The sequence below is a fragment of the Diabrotica virgifera genome, chromosome 4 (assembly GCF_917563875.1).
Source record: "Diabrotica virgifera virgifera chromosome 4, PGI_DIABVI_V3a".
In the NCBI taxonomy this organism is placed as follows: domain Eukaryota; kingdom Metazoa; phylum Arthropoda; class Insecta; order Coleoptera; family Chrysomelidae; genus Diabrotica; species Diabrotica virgifera.
The window spans coordinates 180321737-180343901 of record NC_065446.1 but is presented as its reverse complement, the minus strand read 5'-3'; the positions used below and the strand labels follow the sequence as shown (position 1 = coordinate 180343901).

Below are 22165 nucleotides of genomic sequence, written 5' to 3'. Positions count from 1 at the left end.
GCTCAAGAAATCGATGGGATCACTCTGCAGTACTGCAGCAGACAGACCAATCTGTCTGCGGTCAAATTTTATGATTTCGTTGGATGCAAGTTCACACACGATCAAAATATTTTCCAATTTGTCAAATTAAACGAAGTTGAACGACGCCGCAGTACCGCAGGTGGCCGGTTTAAGAGACAAGAAAAAGGAGGAGGGTTCGCTCCTCCTCCTATGCATGGAGACCTATCCTATGGAGACTTTCGTGAGGTTCGAGAAGGAAGCAGAGAAGTTGGGGCTCCAATTCAACGAAAAGAAGACGAAATATATGTATATGAGCCGCAATAACCAAAACAGAGACAGAATTGGTCAGAACGTCACCATCGATGACGTTAACTTTGAGCGCTTTAGAGAATTCAAGTATCTTGGAACAATAATAAATGAAGACAATAACGGATCACAAGAAATAAACAACAGGATACAGGCCGGCAACAGATGTTTTCTACCCTCCAAAACCCTATAAAATTAAAACAACTAACAAGACGTACGAAGATACAAGTCTATAAAACAATCATACGACCCGTTGTGATGTAACGTGGACGTGGCCGATAGCGAAACTTGGACGATAACAAAGGCAAAGGAAGAGAGACTACTTGTTTGGGAAAGAAGAATCCTAAGGAAGATCTTTGGTCCTGTGCTGGATGAAGCATCAGGACAATATAGGATAAGAACTAACAAGGAACTCGAAGAACTTTACCCAGACGTAAACATCATAAAAGAAATAAAGTCCAGAAGACTCCAATGGGCAGGACACCTCAGAAGACATTCTGACCAAAGAACAGTAAGACTGGTGTGGGAGGAAGTACCAACTGAAAGAAGACCACGCGGACGCCCTCGACTCCGGTGGCGAGATAATATAGCAGGAGACCTAAGCGCGATGGGAGTGGCGAATTGGATGGAGGTTGCTCAAGACAGAAAAGAGTGGAGGCATGTTGTCAAGTCGGCTAAAACCCACGAAGGGTTGTAACGCCACGGAGTAAGTACTATGCATGTGCCATCTCTGTTAAGATTAGCGACCATTACGGAAAATTCATTTTTGTCCTAGGCTACATGTATTAAATTGTTTCCGTTGATGTTTGGCTAATCTATTATATTTCCCAACAATAATTTTTTCTTTTGTCCTATACATTTTTACCATATATCTTTTCCTAAAAAGTGGTTATTTGGTTCTAACTTTTAGTTAGGAACATTTTTCAAAAATATATATCCCCTTTCACTTAGATCTTCAATTAGGCTTTTAGGTTCCCTGTATCTCTTGTCGCTTGCCCGTGAGGATCATGGGACTGAAAATCTTGATTTCCTGTACTAACAAATTTTTTCCATTGGTCACTATCTTCAGCTGCTCTAAGAGTTTCTCAGAATGAGTGGTCAGCTGAATTTTGATTTGCTCGGACCAATTGTTTGGTGACCGCCATCTTGGTCTTCGCCCCGGAACAAGAATCAATTCCTCTTTCTCAATTATCTTCACCTCTGTGGACCAGGTGACCAAAGAACACTTAGCGTTCCTCATAACGGAGTGGGAAAAGAACTGAACCGACTACAAGCACAAGCAGATTGCAGATCCTAGCTTTCTATGCATACGCAGTATATTTGGTACGAATGGATTACATTATATTATATTTTAGAAATTTATGGATATGTATTTAAAATATTGTTCATTTTAAATCATTGTTCATTATCAGCTATTGTTCTGAAGCTATTTATGTGTGGTATTTATGTAATTTATTATTCTATATTCCATATACCACCGGAAATGCTGAAGTATATGGGAATGAAAGGTGCACAACAATTAGCCGAAATATTCAAAGAAGCAAGCAAACAAGAAACCGAAGGACTGGGAGATAGGAGTAATGTCGCCGATATATAAGAAAGGAGACCCCAAAGATTGTAACAACTCTCGAGGAATTACACTGTTATGTTCTTCACTCAAAGTCTATGAAACAGTACTAAAAAAAAAGCTGAGAAACATTACAGAAACTATTTTGAGTGAAGCACAGAGCGGCTTTAGAAAGGGGCGTGGTTGTACAAGACTATATTTTGCATAAAAACCATAAAAACAAAGCATATATGGCCTTCATAGATCTGGAAAAGGCATTCGAGAGGGTGAAACGACAAACTATGTGGGACAGCTTGATAAAAAGAGGGGTTGACGATAAACTAGTTGAAATCGTCAAAAGTCTTTATAAGAGAAATAAAAACTACATAATACATAAAAACATGAAATCAACAGAATTGCACCCATGCAAAGTATGATAGAAGTATTTCTACCAATTACCATACCTTTTGAAGTATGGTAATTCATAGATTATTCAAGGAAAAATGCAAGAAAAAATATTAAAAATTAAGCTAACGGGGTCAAATTTTTAAAGACACCTCAAAAAACAATGAATTTTGCGATGAATATCAGACCTCATCATTGGATAATGGTAAACAAAAAATTCAAAGAGATTCTATTAGCTTATGAGTTTCTCCAGGTAACGCTGTCCAGTTTTTTAGTTTTATCGAATTTTGATTTTGATATCACTCAGGAAGTCAAAACAACGATTTCTTTTGCAAAAAAGTGTGAAAATCAACATATTTATTATTGTTAAACAAAAAACAAGCATAAAACAAAAAATATCTAGACAGCTTTACTTCAAGGAATGTCTAAGGAAAATATATACAAAATTCTAGGTGGGTTGATCAAGTAGTTTTTGAGTTACAATGTCTACGGCCTTTGAAAAAAGCAGTTTTAAAGTATTGTCGATTTTTATTTTCAATTTATATTTTTGTCTGTCAAAACGTAAAGTAATGCACACCGGAATAGGTTTTTGAACCGCGCAGTAATTAACAAAAGAAAATGAGAACAGCTGTTGACCATTTCCCACTAAACTCAAGAGCGCTGGCGCGAATTTGCTGCAAAGCGAGTAGAATGTAGGGAGATAGGGAGATAGTGATGAATATCCTTACCTTCAACTTGCTTGTTGAACAACTGTCAACAGCTGTTCTCAGTTTCTTTTGTAAATTATTTGCGTTTTAAAAAGATATTCCGGTGTTAATCATTTTACGATCAGACAGACAAAAAAGGAATTGAAAATAAAAGTTGACATTTTAAACGCTTTTTCCTTAAAACTTCTTTTTCCAAAGGCTGTAGACGTAGACATTGTAACTAAAAAACTACTTCACCGACCCACCTGAAATTTTGTATGTATTTTCTTTAGACATTCCTTGAGGTAACGATGTCCAGATATTTTTTGATTTATGCTTATTTTTTATTCAAAAATCAATATGTTAATTTTCACCCTTTTCTGAGTGATATTAACCTTTAACTACACGTGCTGGCGTATTTTGTACGCCAGATATAAGAATTCTACTACAAATATATTTAAAAATTTAGTTTTTGACCTTGTCTATCTTTCTAACCTCTCACTGGAATGTGCTTTACAATTTGGTTTTAGTTTCGTTATAATCGGCGTCTGGGAAGATCGTAATTTACAGTTTATTATTTGTTGTTTCCGGTGCGGTGGTGGACAATATACGCCATGATTATAATAATATACAGGGTGTAACAAAAATACAGGTCATAAATTTAATCGCATATTCTGGGACCAAAAATAATTCGATTGAACCTAACTTACCTTAGTACAAATGTGCTCATAAAAAAAGTTACAGCCCTTTTAAGTTTCAAAATGAAAATCGATTAATTCAAATGTATCGAAAACTATTGGAGATATTTTATTGAAAATGGACATGCGGCATTCTTACGGCAGTATCATCTTAAGAAAAAACTATAGCGAAATTTGGACACCCCATATAAATTTTATGGGGGTTTTGTTCCTTTAAACCCCCCCAAACATTTGTGTACGTTCCAATTAAATTATTATTGTAGTACCGTTAGTTAAACACAATGTTTTTAAAACTTTTTTGCCTCCTAGTACTTTTCCGAAAAGTCAGTTTTTATCGAGATATTTCGAATATTTGTCAAATCCACCACATATTTGTATATGGTTAAGTACGATTATGGAGACTTGGTAATAATAAGTGCGTTCGCGGGTGCCTGTCGGCGACTAGTCGGCGACAAATTAGCAGCAAAACGCATGCGCACTTTAAAATGATATAAATAATACCGTTAATATATAAATATACAAGGTATATTTACCTAGTATAATTTAATAATGAGTTATTAATATTAATTAAAAGTAAATATACCTTGTATATTTATATATTAACGGTATTATTTATATTAAGTGAGGTTAGAAATTGTCGGCGACAATTTGTCAACTGTACCCGCGAACGCACCTAATATAGGTGCGTTCGCGGGTACAGTTGACAAATTGTCGCCGACAATTTCTAACCTCACTTAATATAAATAATACCGTTAATAGATAAATATACAAGGTATATTTACTTGTAGTTAATATTAATAACTAATTATTAAATCATACCAGGCAAATATACGTTGTATATTTATCTATTAACGATATTATTTATATCATTTTAAAGTGCGCATGCGTTTTGCTGCTAATTTGTCGCCGACTAGTCGCCGACAGGCACCCGCGAACGCACTTAATATGAACATTTATTTATGATTTACTTTTTTGGGATATTTTGAACCATATTAAAAAGAAGTCAAATCTCGATAAAAGGTGTCTTTTCGAAAAAATACAAAGAGGCAAAAAAGTTTTAAAAACACTGTGTTTAACTAATGGTACTGCAGTAATATTTTAATTGGAACGTACACAAACATTTGGGGAGTTTAAAAGAACAAAACTCCCATATAAAATCATTATGTAAACATATTGAAAAATAAGCCTCAATTCGATAAAACCTGCCTTATCGAAAAAATACTAAGAGGCAAAAAAGTTTTAATAATATTGAATTTAACTAATGGTACCACAATAATAATTTAATTGAGACGTACACAAAAGTTTGGGGGGTTTAACCCTTAAACGCCCAAGGGTGGGTAAAAAATGTCCACCTCATGTGTATTCCCTTGTAACATATTTAGTACGTGTTTAAAAATTAAAAAAAAATTATTTATTGTTAAAAAGGCAGCCCTTTATCGAATGTTAATTTGGTTCTACCGATATTTTTGAAAATAAAAGTAGCATCTTGAGTTAAATATGGGTGGGCATAAAAAGTACACCCTTGGTAAAACTTGTTAGTAAAGGTTTCTATATAATTTCTCGTTGGTAGGTAGATAATCCGTATAATTATCGACGTATAATTACATAATCTACATAATTATCCGCCAATGAGGAGGTTGAAAGGAAGAATGTGGAGAAAATCGACAAATTGGAATTACTGGTTTTACTGGTATGTTAATTTTGATGTACATTGTAATTTTTTTTAAGGTTTGTAAATTGTTTATATTAATATTTTAGACGATGCTGTGTTTATTAAGCATAAGAATCTTAAGTTTAATCCATTTCCAACAACTCTCAATAAATATATTAGCTATTTTCGAGGTGGACATTTTTTACCCACCCTTGGGCGTACATGGAACCTAAAAAAGGTTGGGCGTTTAAGGGTTAAGGGAACAAAATCCCCATAAAATTTTTATGGGGTGCAAAAATTTCACTATAATTTTTCTTTAAGATGTTCCTGCTATAAGAATGCTTCATGTCTATTTTCAATAAAAAATCTACAATAATTTTCGATATATTCGAAAAAATCGATTTTCATTTTGTAACTTCAAAGGGCTGTAACTTTTTTTATGTGCATATTTGTACTAAGGTAAGTTAGGTTCATTAGAACTATTTTTGGTCCCAGAATATGTGATTTAATTAATCACCTGTATTTTTGTTACACCCTGTATATAAGTCATAATATAAATACATATTTCAATTGTTTTTTAGTCATTATGATACAAAATATATTTTTCTTTTTAAGCAATACTTTTTCTCCTGTAAAAAAATAACATTTAAAAAAATATTTTATTACTAATTTTATTTACCACGGAATCTAGTTATTCCATGATTCCAGTTATAAATCCCAATTGGCTTACTGAGCAGGAACTCCAAGTATTCACTGATGCCGAATAAGGTTTATAACAAACAACTAAGTGTATTAAAAAAAAAAATAAACAAAAATCCGTTGTTTTTAAGTGTATTTTCTTGTGGCGTATAAAGTACGCCACGCGGGTAGTTATGTTATAACTTGATACGTGGGTAGGTTAAAAAGTTAAAAGTAGAAAATAGTAATAAAAATAGTAAAAAAAGTAATAAAACTAAAAAAATTTGACTGCGTTACCTTGAAAAATTCATAAGCTAATACAATCTTTTTGAAATTTTTGTTTACCATGATCCAATGATGAGTTCTGATGTCCACCGCAAAATTCATTATATTTTGAGGTGTCGTCAAAAATTTGCCAACGTTGGCTTATTTTTTAATAATCTATGAATTTTGCTGAATATGCCTATTTAATTTAAAAGTAAAATATTTCTACCGTACTTAAAAAAAATGTGCTTGAAATATTGATTTCAACCCCTATAGCCCCCCTTAAGGACAGAAATGACACGATTTTGATAGGCAATTTATGCTAGAAATATTTGTAATACGTATCACATTTAATAAAAAAATATTTCATCCGGAAAGCAGATGGGTTCAGATCGACCTATATTCGGATCTTAGACTATAATTATTAATGAATTACTAATTATTATTATCTATAAATTTATTTACCGTATTTGGTTTTACACTAGTATTTCTGCTTCTAATATAAATTATTCCAAATATTACTCCAATAAAACTTGAGGACCACAATGAAGGTGTTGACATATAGGAGATCACATACTTTAATGAGTGATATAATGACCTTGCTTCAAAATATCTAAAAGAAATAATTTAAAAAATTATGTAAATCTAGGTATTTTGTACAATAATTTAAAAAGATTATTGAATATATATAAAAATAGTAAAAGATGTAATTAGATAGATTATTTTATTCTTAGAGATTCTGACCAATCTCCTTCTTCAAGTGCAATCTGCAATCATCATAGCTATTCTGACTTTGGAGACGGCTGCTCTGAAAAGTTCGTTTGATGTACATCCGTACCATTTTCTCAGGTTGCGCAGCCATCAAATTTTCATTAAAATCGGTGTTGATTCTCAAAATTCCACGGTTTTACAGTTTTCTACCGTTGATGAGTGGTCTATGTTATGTTATTTTGCTTATATTGCCTATATCGTATATCGTTGCTTGTATGTTTAGATTTCTGCCTTTATTTTAATAAAAGTTGTGGTCTATTTAGGCGCCTTTTTGTTAAATTTTTATTGTGTGTAAATCCCAGCTCTGGTGATAAGGGTGTAAGTTATTATTTCTTAATACCCTGTCAAACTTTGATTGAGAAATGACAAATTGTCTGCTTCTTCCTTGCTTGTTAAGTTGTTACTCATTTAAGTATCTGCTTTGAGCTTAAACACACACTAACATGTATTTCAATTAAAACAAGAACCATAACATGTTTTTCAACCGCCTAAGTTGCACTTAGCACCTTTGTAAATCCCCTAGAAAATCTTAATAAATATAAATAAAAAATCAACCAAATTTCATTAAAATCTTTGTGATAGATTTCGCATGATAGTTTTGCATTTTTTTTTAATTGAAATTCTTTAAAAATTTTCACCGCAAAAATTACACCATATAGAAATTTGTCAATGTTTTCATATATAGGGTGTCCCAAAAGTAGGGGAACGGTCGAATAATTCTAGAAATAAACATCGCATCGAAAAAAAAAAAAAATTCAAAAATCTATCGAATGACACCAAACCCGACCCCCCTCTCCATCCCCTAGATGTGGGGTGGGACAACTTTGAAATCTTAAATGGAAATCCCCAGTTTTTATTTCAGATTTGGATTCCTTATTTAAAAGTAAGCAGCTTTTATTCGAGACATTTTTTCGAATTAAGGATAGATGACGCTATAATCGGAAAAAACCATTTATCGTGATATCATAGGTAAATTATAGAAACGGTCTAATATCTCCAGAAATACACTTCCAAATGTAAAACCAAAAAAAACGTATTTAATATTTTTTAAACACCTACCGAACAACGCTAAACATGACCCTCCATCTCACCCCCTAGAAGTAACTTTAAAATATTCACTAGCAACCTACATTTTTTATTGCAGACTTGTATTCGTCATGAAAAATTAAGCAACATTTATTCGAAACATTTTTTAGAATTGTTGATAGATGGCGCTAATAAATCGTCTTTTTCCAGTTATAGCGCCATCTATCAACAATTATAAAAAATGTTTCGAATCAATGTTGCTTAATAATTTTTCATCACAAATCCAAATCTGTAATAAAAAATGGAGGTTGCTATTTAAGATTTTAAATTTACCCCCCTCCCCACCTCTAGTGGGTGGGGTGGAGGGTCATATTTAGTGTTGTTCGATAGGATTTTGAAAAATATTAAACACTTTTTTTTTGGTTTTTCATTTAAAAATGTAGTTCTCGAGATATTAGACCGTTTCTATAATTTACCTAAGGTATCACGGTACATGTTTTTTTCCGATTATAGCGCCATCTATCCACAATTCGAAAAAATGTCTCGAATAAAAGTTGCTTATTTTACATAATGAATCCAAATCTACAATGAAAACTGGGTGCTTCTATTTAAGATTTTAAAGTTGCCCCCCCCCCTACTCCACCTCCAAGGGGTGGAGTATCGTATTTAATGTCATTGGATAGATTTTTAAAAATGCTTGAAAACATGTATTGCAGTTTTTAGATTTGATGTTTAGATCACGAAATATTCGACCGTTCCGCTACTTTTGGGACACCTTGTATATTATAAAAAGCACACAATCTATCTAATGGTAGGGGAGCCCAAGCGGGGATTTTTGCAGTAACTCGAGCGAGTCAGAATATCAAATGGGGAGAAACCTGGTACCCTGTAGATGTACCTCTACCATATAATATTGGCTCTAAACACAGGGGAGTTCGTTAAGGGGGGGGGGTCGAAAAATCCTTCGAAAAACTCGAAATCGTCAGATTAAGATAAGGTAAGTTAAGTACATGCAAAACAGTGTATATCTCAAAAATCTGACGATTTGGGTGGAGCGTAAAGAAATTGGTGTCACAAAGTTTCACAAGAAAAAAGGGAATATTTCGCGAAATAAACGATAGATCTAAAAACTAAAAAATACGTGCTCAATATTTGTCAAAAATCTATCGAATGATATCAAACACCACTCCCCACTGAGAGGCGTGTGGGGTAAATTTAAAATTTTAAATTCGAATCCCGCGATATTTTGCGAAATGAACATCACATCGAAAAACTGAGAAATACACTTATTCCATATGTTTAAAAAATCTATCGAATGGCACCAAACACGACCCCCCACGGAGGTGGGGTGGGGGGTAACTTTAAAATTTTAAATAGGAGCCCCCATTTTTTATGACAGATTCGGATTCCTTACGTAAAAATAAGTAACTTTTATTTGAAATATTTTTTCGAATTATGGATAAATGGCGCTATAATCGGAAAAAACCATTGTTGGAAATGGAAAATTAAATTAAAAATGGAAAGTCCCCACTAGAATGGAAAACTTTACTTAACTTCTTTTGGTTTTAGAACCTACCCTTCACAACCCAATAGGTCCCCAAAGCGCTCGAGTGACTGCACATTTTGCATACTTTCCTCCCCTACTATAAACTACTTTATAGAATAATAATTAAAATCGGATTATTTGGGCGTCATTAGGAATATTTAAAGATTTTGATCAAATTTTTGGTTTAAAATAAATTCTCGGTTTAAAAACAAACGAATATCTCAGTAAGTAGATATTAGTTTTAATTAAATTCAGAAGACGGCTGGAAAAGACCCGTCAAGGTGCTTCTTTTAAAAGAAAAAAGTTAAATTACGAGGACTGGTTCTTAAGATACAAGAGGTCAAATTTCTCCCGCATTTTTTCTCCATGCAATAAATAATAATCTTTAAATACAGTTTTATAAATTAAATCTAATAACTATAGAACTTCTATAAACTTCTATATTTAGAAGTTTATTGTTATTAATGTATCATAAAAAAATATTAAAGAAATAATATTTGTATTTAGAACCTTAAAAGGGCACAGTTGGTTAGTTTTTCTAAAAGCCTAATTTTATAAAAAGTTTTATTTTGTTATAAATAAAAATTTTATTTATAACAATAGGTATGTACTGTAAATAAAACTGATTATTTTATTCATAGGAGATTCTGACCAATAGAAAGCTAATAAATAAATTTTGGTTTTGAACAGTTTTATTCATGAAATAATCGCAGCAAATTGCACTCGACCTCTAAAATTATTATCGAATATTTGCCCTCGTGACACTTTGACATAATTTCACTCCCCTTCGGGTCGTGAAATAAAAACTGTCAAAGTGTCACTCGGGAAAAATTCGATAATTTTAGAGCTCTTGTGCAATTACTACTGATAATTTATTATAACCAAAATGAAACATCTTTAGGATTTGATAATTAATTATTTTTTATGGTAGGGGAGCCCAAGCGGGGATTTTTGCAGTTACTCGAGCGTGTCAGATTATGACATTGGGAGAAACGTTGTACCCTGTAAATGTACCCCTACCATATATTATATTGGATTTTAATACAGGGGCATTCGGTAAGGGGAGTCCGAAAAAAATATCTATCCTTAGAAAAACTCAAAATCGTCAGATTAAGATAAGGTAAGTTAAGTACATGCAGAAAAGTGTATATTTAAAAAATCTGACGGTTTGACCTAATGTGTATGGAAATTGGTGAGTAAGAAAATTTCACAAGAAAAAAGCGAATATTTCGAGAAATAAAAGTCAGATCGAAAAACTAAAAAATACGTGTTTAATATTTTTTAAAAATCTATCGAATAATACCAAACACGACCCCCGAGAAGAGAAGTGGGGGGGGGGGATAAATTTAAAGTTTTAAATAAGAACGCCGCGATATTTCTCGAAATAAACATCAGATCGAAAAACTGCAAATACACGTATTCAATGTTTTTGAAAAATCTATCGAATGACACTAAACACGATCCCCCACGGAGGTGAAGTGGGAGGTTACTTTAAAATATTAATTTTTATTAACATTTTTATTGCAGATTTGGATTCCTAACGTAAAATAAATAACTTTTATTCGAGACATTTTTTCGAATTATGGATAGATGGCGCTATAATCGGAAAAAACGATTGTTGTAAATGGAAAATTAAATTAAAAAATAATATAATAATAACGTATGGCATTTTTGCCGGAGAGATATTTTCGGACAGGTTCCGGCGCCAATTACATCTTTAACCCTGTTTCAAGTAACTAGTTTCGATGTACACACTAGCCCAGGGGACCGACCGCTTAACGTGCTCTCCGAGGCACGGTGAAACGGCTTGTATCACTTTTAGAAATGAAAAATTGATTTTCGTTGGCAGGGCTCGAACCCGCGTGCTCTGGCGTATGAGGTCAGTGACCATGCCGTTGAGCTACGGCCGTTCACACAACCGTAGCACATGAAATTAAAAAATGGAAAGTCCCCACTTCAGTGGAAAACTTTACTTTACTTTTTTGGTTTTAGGACCTAATCTTCACAACCCAACAGGTCCCCATAACGCTCGAGTAACTGCAAATTTAGCATACTTTCCTTCTCTACTAGGAATTAGGTGTGTCTATTCAAGTTTCAACGGATTAAAAAATATCCGAAGAAAATTGCTCTACAGCAAGCCGAGAAAATACATTTTTTATGTGTACCGATTTTGAGCTTTGAAATTCAATTTTCTGTAACCTAGTTTTTTTGATATTTTTAAAGTGCAATACAGTTCTTTCTTATTATTATGTAGATATATATTTATTAAAAAATAGGCTTACCTCAGTGATGGTTGGTAAAGGGGACCAGCATCATAAATGTGTAAAGTTATTCCATGTAAAATGATGGAAAATATCAATATCGTGGCACAAAATTTAAAGTCATTAAAATTGTATTTTAACTTTATGTATAGTATGAATAAATTTATAATGTAAAGCTGAAAGTCTGCCGAGACATGCCATGTGACAGCATTGCACTGAAATAATAAAAAAGTAAAATTAAAAATAATATAATAGTTAAATAAATTTAGAAAAAAAAAACGAAAAAAAATTATTGGGGATATTTATATACACTTGTCGAAGAAATTAACGCACCATCTTAGAATTGGGACATTTTTAATGTGTTTAATTTCCTGAACCTCTTGTACGATTTGAGCAATTTTTTAGTTGCCATCATAATGGCGTTGCTAGATGTAAATTTTCATTGTATGCCGGGTGTACCAATCAAATTGCGTTTTTTTCTCAAAGATCGCAACGCCTTGTGGAATATTCAAGCATTTATAAAATACTGAAATTAAAACCTTACTATAGCTAAATGTATTCTTAACATTTTGTTTTTTGACTCATTCGCTTATGTTGGATAATCAAAAAGTTAGATACTTTAACAACTGGCCATGATTATGATCAGTGTGCCCTCATTTTATGCTAAGTTTAAAAAATAAGCTTAAAGTAAGCTATGACAAATTAACAACTTGACAAATGTAAAACTGGCAATTTGGTAAATTGTCAAATATCGGTTATGTACCTTTTACTGTTTAAAGAATTGCTACCTAAAGGAATAAGATCTGTCCGTGTTGTTAAAGAAATTCCTCCCCAAACCATTATACGCCCTCTTAGTCCAGGGTAATAAGGTTTTTTCCATGACACTCCAACAGCCAGGGTACTGAAGCGTTTTTTCGACAGGTATAAGTATATTTTTCTTATAAGAACAAATTGTAACTATTCCATGCGTAGGATCTGGCGGCCATTTTTATTTATAAACAATTAAGTGTCAAAAACGGTTTTTTTCCTTTTTGTTCAAATTAATGAAACAAGACTTATAGTTTTCTTAGTGCAAACATCTTCCAGAGAATAAAAAAAGCTTTAAAATGGCGTATTACAAAATACAATATACTTATTTTTATTGTTAATATAATTGGAAAAATTCGAAATTAAAAAAAATAATTTCGCGATAACTGTTGTAAAAATAGGTGTGCAGCTTTGAAATTTCTGTAAAATAAGGGTTCTTTGGTGCTTCATATGTGACAAAAATTTCAAAGCTATTCATTCAATTGTTTAAATTTTATTCAAATTGTTTATCCCAGAGAGCTATTTTTTTCAAATAACACAAGCAGAAAAAAATAGTGTTAGAACCGTTCTACAGGTGTCAAATGAAAGAAAATGAGCTAAACTTTCAAATTGGTTTAAAAAAATTGAATAAAGAAATACATTTATTAGCAATAAATAATTATGCAAAAGTATGTTCAATTTTTCCCTATAAACTTTTTATTTGTTTTATGTAATGAATGATTTGGCCAGGAATGATTTGGTTGTCAATAACACGGTTATAGAAAGGGTATCCTCCTATAAATACCTTGGAGCTTGCCTGGATCATACAGGCGATCAAACAAAAGAAATAAGAGCAAGAATATAAATAGCTAGATCAGCATTTAACAAGATGAAAATATTTCTCTGTAGTCGTGACATAAATCTTGATCTGAGAGTGCGTATGCTGCGGTATTATATCTTCTCCACTTTATTATACGGAGTTGAGTCATGGACCATCAAGATGGGCAGCATTAAAAACATTGAAGCTTTTTAGATGTGGTGTTACCGTAGAATGCTACGTGTATCTTGGGTGGACCACGTGACGAATGCCGAAATTTTACGTCGGATCGGAAAAGGATGTGAAGTTGTACTTACTGTTAAAAGAAGAAAGCTTGAATACTTTGGCCATGTTATGAGAGGTGACAAATACTCGCTGCTGAGACTGATCATTCAGGGTAAAATCAGGGGTAAGAGAAGTATCGGTAGGCGCAGAATATCTTGGTTAAGAAATCTGAGGGAATGGTTCGGCTGCAGTTCCATCGACCTATTTAGGGCAGCCGCCAGTAAAATAAGAATAGCTGTGATGATTTCCAACCTCCGATAGGAGACGGACTTGAAGAAGAAGAAGTTTTATGTAATAAATTATACAGTGTGACCAAAGTTGGGGTGCCGAAGAGGAAAACCTTTTTTATTTTCAATTTTAGCGAAAAATATCATTCTCGATAAAAAGTTTTGCTTGTTATAAAACCCCATAAAACGAAATAATATTCAAGTTTTTCAAATCCTGCTTAATTTTGTAGCCAATTTTATGTAAATCCCTATAAATTTTTGAACTAAGTTCGAAATCGTAACAATAATCTAGTGTAGCCAAGCCACAATATAGCTTAGTAACTGTCAACTCCGATAAATAATTTGCGAATTGTCATTTTTTTTCGACAATGTTAAGCGTTCAATAGAGAATTTATCTTGTGATAAATGTCAATATTAAAATTATTAGATTAATAATTATTTAATTAATAAATAATTAAATGTTTCAAGGAGCACGAAAAAGTCTGGCTTCATAATCCAAAGAAGCGAAAGGGTTATTTTCCTAAGTTATTATTCTTACAATTTCGAACTTAGTGCAAAAATTTATAGGAATTTACATAAAATTGGCTACAAAATTAAGAAGGATTTGAAAAACTTGAATTTTATTTCGTTTTATGGGGTTTTTGAACAAGCAAAACTTTTTATCAAGAATGACATTTTTCGCTAAAATTGAAAATAAAAAGTTTTTCCTCTTGGGCACACCGCGTGGACACACTGTATATATTTATTACAATTTTTCATCAATTATCATATACATAACATTACTTGGTAGTTGTGCACGTAAAAACGGTAAAAAATATATTTTTTTGAAAAAAGTTATTCAAAAAGTTTATAAGGAAAAATTGACGGTACTTTTGCATAATTATATATTACTAATAAATGCATTTTTTATTCACTTTTTTTTAAACCCATTTGAAAGTTTAGTTCATGCTTTTTCATTTGACACCTGTAGAATGGTTATAATGTTATTTTTTTCTGACTTATGTTATTGCAAAAAGCTCTCTGGGATAAACAATTTGAATAAAATTTAAACTATTGAATGAATCGCTTTGAAATTTTTGTCACATATTAATCCTAAAAGAAATCTCACTTGACAAAAATTTCAACGCTGTACACTTATTTTTACACTAGTTATTGCGAAATTATTTTTTTTAATTTCGACCTTTTTTTGCAATTATAGTAACAATAAATTAAACAATAATATTAAACTTTGTAATACGCCATTTTAAAGATTTTTCCATTCTCTCGAAGATGTCTGTACTAAGAAAACCATAAGTCTAACTGTTTTTCACTAATTTGAAAAAAAAAAGGAAAAAAGGCCGTTCTTTGACACTAAATTGTTTATAAATAAAAATGGCCGCCATATTCTAAGCAGGAAATAGTTACAATTTGTTCTTATAGATATTACCTGTCGAAAAAACGCTTCAGTACCCTGGCTGTTGTGTCACGAACAGAGTATATTTTTGTCTTATTACCCTGGCCTATCCATCTCAAATTCGTTCTGTATGTTGCACTGGGCATAACGCTCATTTGGTCTACATAGGATTACTCTTAAACGTCGCGTCGATCGTTCGGAATTGTAGAGGCAAAGTCAGGATTCATCTGTAAACAGAACTTTTCCTAGTGATTATTACACTCATTATTCCGGTTTACGTGTGCTCTGGCAAATTGCAATTGAGCTCCTAACTCAAGACACCTCCTAAAGGCATCAATGCTGCAAATAAAAAAAATACAGACCTAATAGGCCATTGATTATATTCAAAATAAGATAGCTAAAAGGAACTACAACGTTAACGGGGTTTTATTATTTCATATGGTCAGTAGACATCTCTATATGAAAAAACCGCGGAGTGCTACCATTTAAAGGGCTGCGTTTTTGAGAAATGGGTGAATTAGTCCCTGGGCACAGGTTACATTAGGGTGAGTTATATGCACTTTTGGTACAAACACTTCTACATAAAAATTGTTTCTGGTTAAATTTCCTATCTAAATATAACTTTTTAAAGTCAAGAATACTGTTTTCTACAAAAATATATTCAAAAGAAAAAGAACAAAGAAACCCAAAAGAAAGAAATTTTGTTTTTTATCCCATAACTTTTGTCCACGAGTATTTAGGTATAGACATTGCTTTGCAGAAAAAAAAATCTATATATTTCTTCTTTAAAATGTTGTTTAGTAGAGGTAATTAGGATTTATAGTTTTCGAAATAGGATTTTTCAAAATTCGCGACTCACAGCAATTTTGGGCAATTTTCCTTGTTATTTGGCAAATATTCTGTAACATTTTTCTACGTAAATTTAGGTATGGGTACACGTAATGGTACACGTAATGGGAATAGAAATCAATTACCTTTAAAATGGTCTACTGTAAAACGTTGTACAACCTTTTTTTTTTTAAGAGATTAGGTTTTTCAAGGTTTTACACTTTTATCGATTTTTATAATATAATATAAAACTAAAATAATATTATTGTATAATATATTATATAATATAAATAGTATATATAACATAATATTATATTATATATTATATAATACCTAATAAAAAAATATTAGGTTTTTTTTATATTTTTTACGATTTTTTTTGAAATTTCTCATTATAACTTTTTTTTCTTGTACATGAATATACTATATATTTCTCAATAAAGAGGGCTTACTTTCTGTTCTTTAAAATGGTGTATAATCTATATTTAAATATGTAATGGAAACCTAGTGATTCGTTGATATTTTTTCACCTGTATTATTTAAAATTATTTCTTTTACAAAAATTACATAGACATTAGTCTTAGAAAACATCACTTTAGCTAAAATTATTTAAACGTTGACATTTAAAAAGTTTTCAAAATGAAAGTCCATCTCTTCGTTAGCTTTAGCTTCAATATCATCCTCTGACACCTCAGTTATCTTAGAGTTTCCACAATTAGTACCCATGCACATGCACCGTTTGCATAATATTGAACAACTAATTCCTATCTTCCTACAACCGCAGTTTTTTGTACATCCTTTGGTACATTTACATGCTATTTTTTTCAAGCAAAGCTTGTGGTGCAGGAGCTTTGTCAGTAAATATTGGAATTAATTCATATTTTGAAGCTTGCCCGGCCGAGTCAAGTGGATGCAAAGTATTACCTATAAAAAATAAATTCAATCATAATACACACTCACATAAAAAAGTTATAATAAGGAATTTAAAAAATAATTATAAAATCAAAAATCGTTGCAAGTACTTATTACAGTTTGGAAAGGCATATCTTATTCAAAAATAATCCTAGAATTTTTTACAATACACCATTTTAAAGTAAACAGAATAAGCTTTCTTTTTTATTATATAATGTATACCTTAATGTAGGAAAAAAAAAGTTATAATGGGAAATTTAAGAAATAATCGTAAAAAATAAAAATTCGTTAAAAGTATAAAGTCTTGAAAAAGATAACCTCTTTAAAAGAAGTCGTACAACATTATACAGTATAACATTTTAAAGGTAATTGATTTCTATTCCTCTTACATGTACTATTAGACTAAGAGCTGCTATAGGTGAAATTTCTTAATCATTTTAGGCACGACGGGACCCTATAACTTAAATAGTAGAACCTAAAAGAAAACATTTGAGCACTGTGCCGTCACTTTTCAGTGGCACATGCGTCTACAGTGGCGCATCAAACTCTCCACTTATGGACGGGATACATAAATTAAAAAATACCCTCCCTCATTACCAGAATTTAATTGTTTTCATTTTTTAAGTTCTATGTGATTAAGACATAAGATTTATCGTAATTTTAACCCACCACCCCCTTCTCCCTGCCCCCACCATCAAAAACTTTATTTTTCGATTTTATTTTTTTTTTGTGGGATGCAATCAATTTTAAAATTTCAAAAAATTCACAGCCATAGTTAAGGCTTTTATAAAACACGTCTATTTTTATAGACCTGTAGGTTGAGTGTACATAACCCCAAAAAAACTTTGTTTTTTGGAAAAAAGTATATAGCTTTTTTTTGGGGATAGCTCTGCAGATCTAACTTTTTCTTAGCCTTGTGTATTTTATCAAACACTATATTTCTAATTTTTTCAGATTTTTCTGTAACGCTGGTCATCTTCAAAAATCCAAAAAACTGTTTTTTAAGGGGGTTTTGGGGGGTTTGAACGTGTTTTTCCAATTTTTAAATATTCTAAAGGACTCACTTACTTTAAGTTATATATAACCTATAAAAACAAAATTGATTTGATATATTATGAAGTCTATAAAATAGGGAAAATCCCCCAAAACCCCCCAAAAAATAGTTTTTCGGATTTTTGAAGGTACGGAGCCTTACGGAAAAATCTGAAAAAAATTAAAAATATAGTGTTTGATAAAACACACAAGATTAAGAAAAAATTAGATCTGCAGCTGTTCCTCAAAAAAAGTTATACGCTTTTTTGAAAAAAAAAATGTCTTTTAATTTTTTGAGGTTATGTACACTCTACCTATGGGTCTATAAAAAATAGGCATATTTTATAACAGCCTCAGCTATGCGTGTGAATTTTTTGAAATTTTAAAATTGATTGCATCCCACCAAAAAAAAAATAAAAATGAAAAATGAAGTTTTTGATGGTGGGGGCAGGCGGAAGGGGGTGGTGGGTTAAAATTACGCTGAATCCTATGTGTTAATCACATAGAACTTAAAAAAATAAAAAAAATTTAATTCTGTTAGTAAGGGAGGGTAACTTTTAATTTATTTATCCCGTCCATAAGTGGAAAGTTTGATGCGCCACTGTCGACGCATGTGCCACTGAAAAGTGACGGCACAGTGTTCAAACGTTTTCTTTTAGGTTCTACTATTTAAGTGATAGGGTCCCATCGTGCCTAAAATGATTAAGAAATTTCACCTATAGCGGCTCTTAGTCTATATTGCATATGCCTAAAGTTAGGTAGAAAAAAGTTCCAGAACAATATTTACGCAATAATAAGTAAAATTGCCCAAAATTGCTGTGAGTGGCGAATTTTGAAAAATCATATTTCGAAAACTATAAATCCTAATGACCTCTACTAAACATCATTTTAAAGAGAAAATATGTAAGATTTTTTTCTGTGAAGCAATGTCTATACCTATTTACCCGTGGGCAAAAGTTATGGAAAAAAAAACAAAATTTCTTTCTTTTGGGTTTCTTTGTGCTTTTTCCTTTGAATATATTTTTGTAAAAAAAGTATCCTTGACTTTAAAAAGTTATATTTAGAGAGGAAATTTAACCAGGAACAATTTTTATGTAGACGTGTTTGTACCAAAAGTGCATAGAACTCACCCTAATGTAACCTGTGCCCAGGGACTAATTCACCCATTTCTCAAAAACGCACCCCTTTAAATGGTAGCACTCCGCGGTTTTTTCATATATAGAGATTCATTGACCATATGAAATAATAAAACGCCGTTAACGTTGTAGTTCCTTTCTGTAGTGCATAATCAATAGCCTATAATTGAAATTTTAAATAATAAATCTACTAATATTTTCACAACAAACTATTCATTTCGCATAGGCTACCTTAGACTTAGATTTATATTTATATTTTTATATTTATTATACCAAGCAGAAAGTGAGGATCTACTGATGACAAATATGGCTACAGTTTATTAGCATGAGACATGCACTGGATGTAAACATTAGTTGACAGCGATGTCGTCATCGACATCATAAGAGATGGCTATTTTCGTTCAGGTTTTGAATATTTTTGGATAACAGTTACTTATATAATCGCGTACAAATTATTTAATTATTTTATTAATAGGATTATTTTTTCACTAACTATGTATTCGGTAACTACAGTAATTTATATACTATAAAAATGTTAATAAAACCTGAGGCTATAGCTGGGTTTTAATTTCAGTATTTTATAAGTGCTAGAATATTGTACAGGGTGTTGCGAACTTAGGCTATAGCTGGGTTTTAATTTCAGTATTTTATAAGTGCTAGAATATTGTACAGGGTGTTGCGAACTTATAAAAACACAGTTTAATTGGTCACCCGGTACATAATGAAAATTTACCTGTATAGCAACAATATTATAACAGCGTTATTGCTAAAGGATAGGGCGATAAGGTGTTAAAAAATCACTTAAATCAGACAACAGGTTTAGAAGATTCTATACATGAAAAATTACCAATTTTTCAGGTGGTGCGTTTTTTACTTGGAGAAGTTTAGTTGAGAGTTTGAAACAATTTTCCCTCATTTAGAACTAGTAAATTATGGTTTAATAATCCAACTATTACTTACTATATCTACTAGCCGATAAAAATTGGTGAAAAGAAATATTGAAGGAAACCAATTCTCGGTACAAGCTTTTTGATTAGCAATAATTGGATAAAAGTTTGCTGGACCTGTTATTACCGTACTCCATGACGTCTCACTTATGATCAATATAACAATTATTAGAAAGTTTAACCTAAAATTTAAATAATAATAGAAACCAAAAATAATTAATAATTTCTACCTAATACTTTTATTATTAATTGTCATTTGAAAACTTAACTCAACACTATTGATCTGGTGTATTTGTGGTTTTCCTTCCTCTTCTTGAACCTAAGATATATACCCCCAAAAATATGCCGTTTTGTACCTACCCAGTCCTTATAATAGATGGCTTATGTGTGGGCAAAAGTCACAAACTATACAGGTTCTGAATCGGCCCCTCTTGAAACACCGGAAAAAAAATTCAGATAGGTGTAACTTTTCCACACACATACAAGCATACATACATACATATCCATAAACATTTTCCCCTTTTTAACTAGAAATTGAGTCATAGTTCTAAGCTCGGTAACATTTGAATGGTAAAACTGATTTTCAAAATAAAACATTCGTTGGAAAGGTAATGATCGGCACTATCAGATGCCGTAAAGGTCGGACTTAAATTTTTGAAATTTTTGTAAGTTTTGGGGACGAGAACGAAAAACTGACCCTAAATAGGAAGGACTGTAAAATCCACACCCTTGGACCAAAATGGATGGTTGACATATGAATGGGCGAGTCATTTACGATGGAACTTGGTCAAGTTTTCAATTCAGAAAATCGAAAATTTTTTGTATATATCGTGTCGCATGTAGGGGAGTTGTGCGCCACTGGCGAGAACTATCGTTCTCTGGTAATACAACAAAATTTGTTTAAATCTCAAAAATATCGAAAACTTTAATAAAAAAAAGTCAGGTCATTACAAAATACGGCCCTAATAAAAAAAAGGAACAATACACAGTTTGGGTCCACCCTGGTTTATTAAGGCTCTACATCTATCTTTCATAGACAAAATAAGATTGTCGATATCCTGTTGAGTTACGTTTATCCATTGGTCTATCAAACGTTCTCGGAAACAAAACTGGGTGTATATGTTACCCATATGTGCAGTAATTATTCATTGAAACATCTCCCATACATGCTCGATAGGATTCAGGTCCGGGAATTCTGGTAGCGAAGGCAACACATCAATACCTTCGTTGGTGAACCAGTCTGTCTTTGGCCGTGCGTCATTAAGACAAACATTATCATGCATGAAGTAGAAGTTTTAACCAACCGCATCAGCCAGCGGACAAACCATATGTTGTAGAATATCGAGTTTGGTTAAATGAGGTGCATTGTGCAACAGACTCTTATTATACTCCATACCATTGCAGTTCAACTTCTGTATGAATAAACGTCCTGGACATGTTTTAAGTGTACTAATACATGTTCAGATCATCTCTACACTCTAATTCGACGAGAATCTGGATGAAATCCAAATCTAGATTTGTCGGAGAATAAAGCCGTAACGAAATAATTTGCATCGTAGTTTTGATATTCTTGACACCACTCTAACCTTGCAGCGCGATTGCCACTGGAGATAGGTGGACATCTCAATGGTCTTCGACTGTGGAGATTGACTTAATTGACATGATTGCATACAGTATCATGCCCTACGGTTACCTGGTGCGCCGCTGCAAGTCACTAACCAATTCAGATGCTATAATTGTTGGTTGTCGTCTAGCGGCTAGCACTAAAAATCGGCCTTAAACTGCAGTTGAAGCGTGCTCATGTCCTGGATGACGTTCGGCTGAACTTCCAACGTCATAAAAACGGCCGCGACAATTGACTTGTAACACTTTGGGAGACTTCCCTCGCTCATCTACATTATTTTTCCGCATGCCAGATTGAAGATAAAAGGTCTACAGCCCTATTACCTCATCCATAATTAAAT

At 32.3% G+C, this 22165-nt stretch overlaps 1 protein-coding gene across 1 annotated transcript in view; it reads right to left on the bottom strand.

The window, feature by feature from the left end:
- Positions 1-20369, bottom strand: part of LOC114339773 (uncharacterized) — a 41790-nt gene extending 21421 nt beyond the window's left edge. The window contains exons 1-3 of the mRNA XM_028290456.2: positions 20215-20369; positions 11860-12053; positions 6700-6847 (exon numbers count right to left, since the gene is read on the bottom strand). Coding sequence (XP_028146257.1) covers positions 6700-6795 — 96 coding nt within the window. The 5' untranslated portion in view covers positions 6796-6847; positions 11860-12053; positions 20215-20369. The remainder of the gene's footprint in view (positions 1-6699; positions 6848-11859; positions 12054-20214) is intronic.
- Between the last annotated feature and the right edge of the window lie 1796 nt (positions 20370-22165).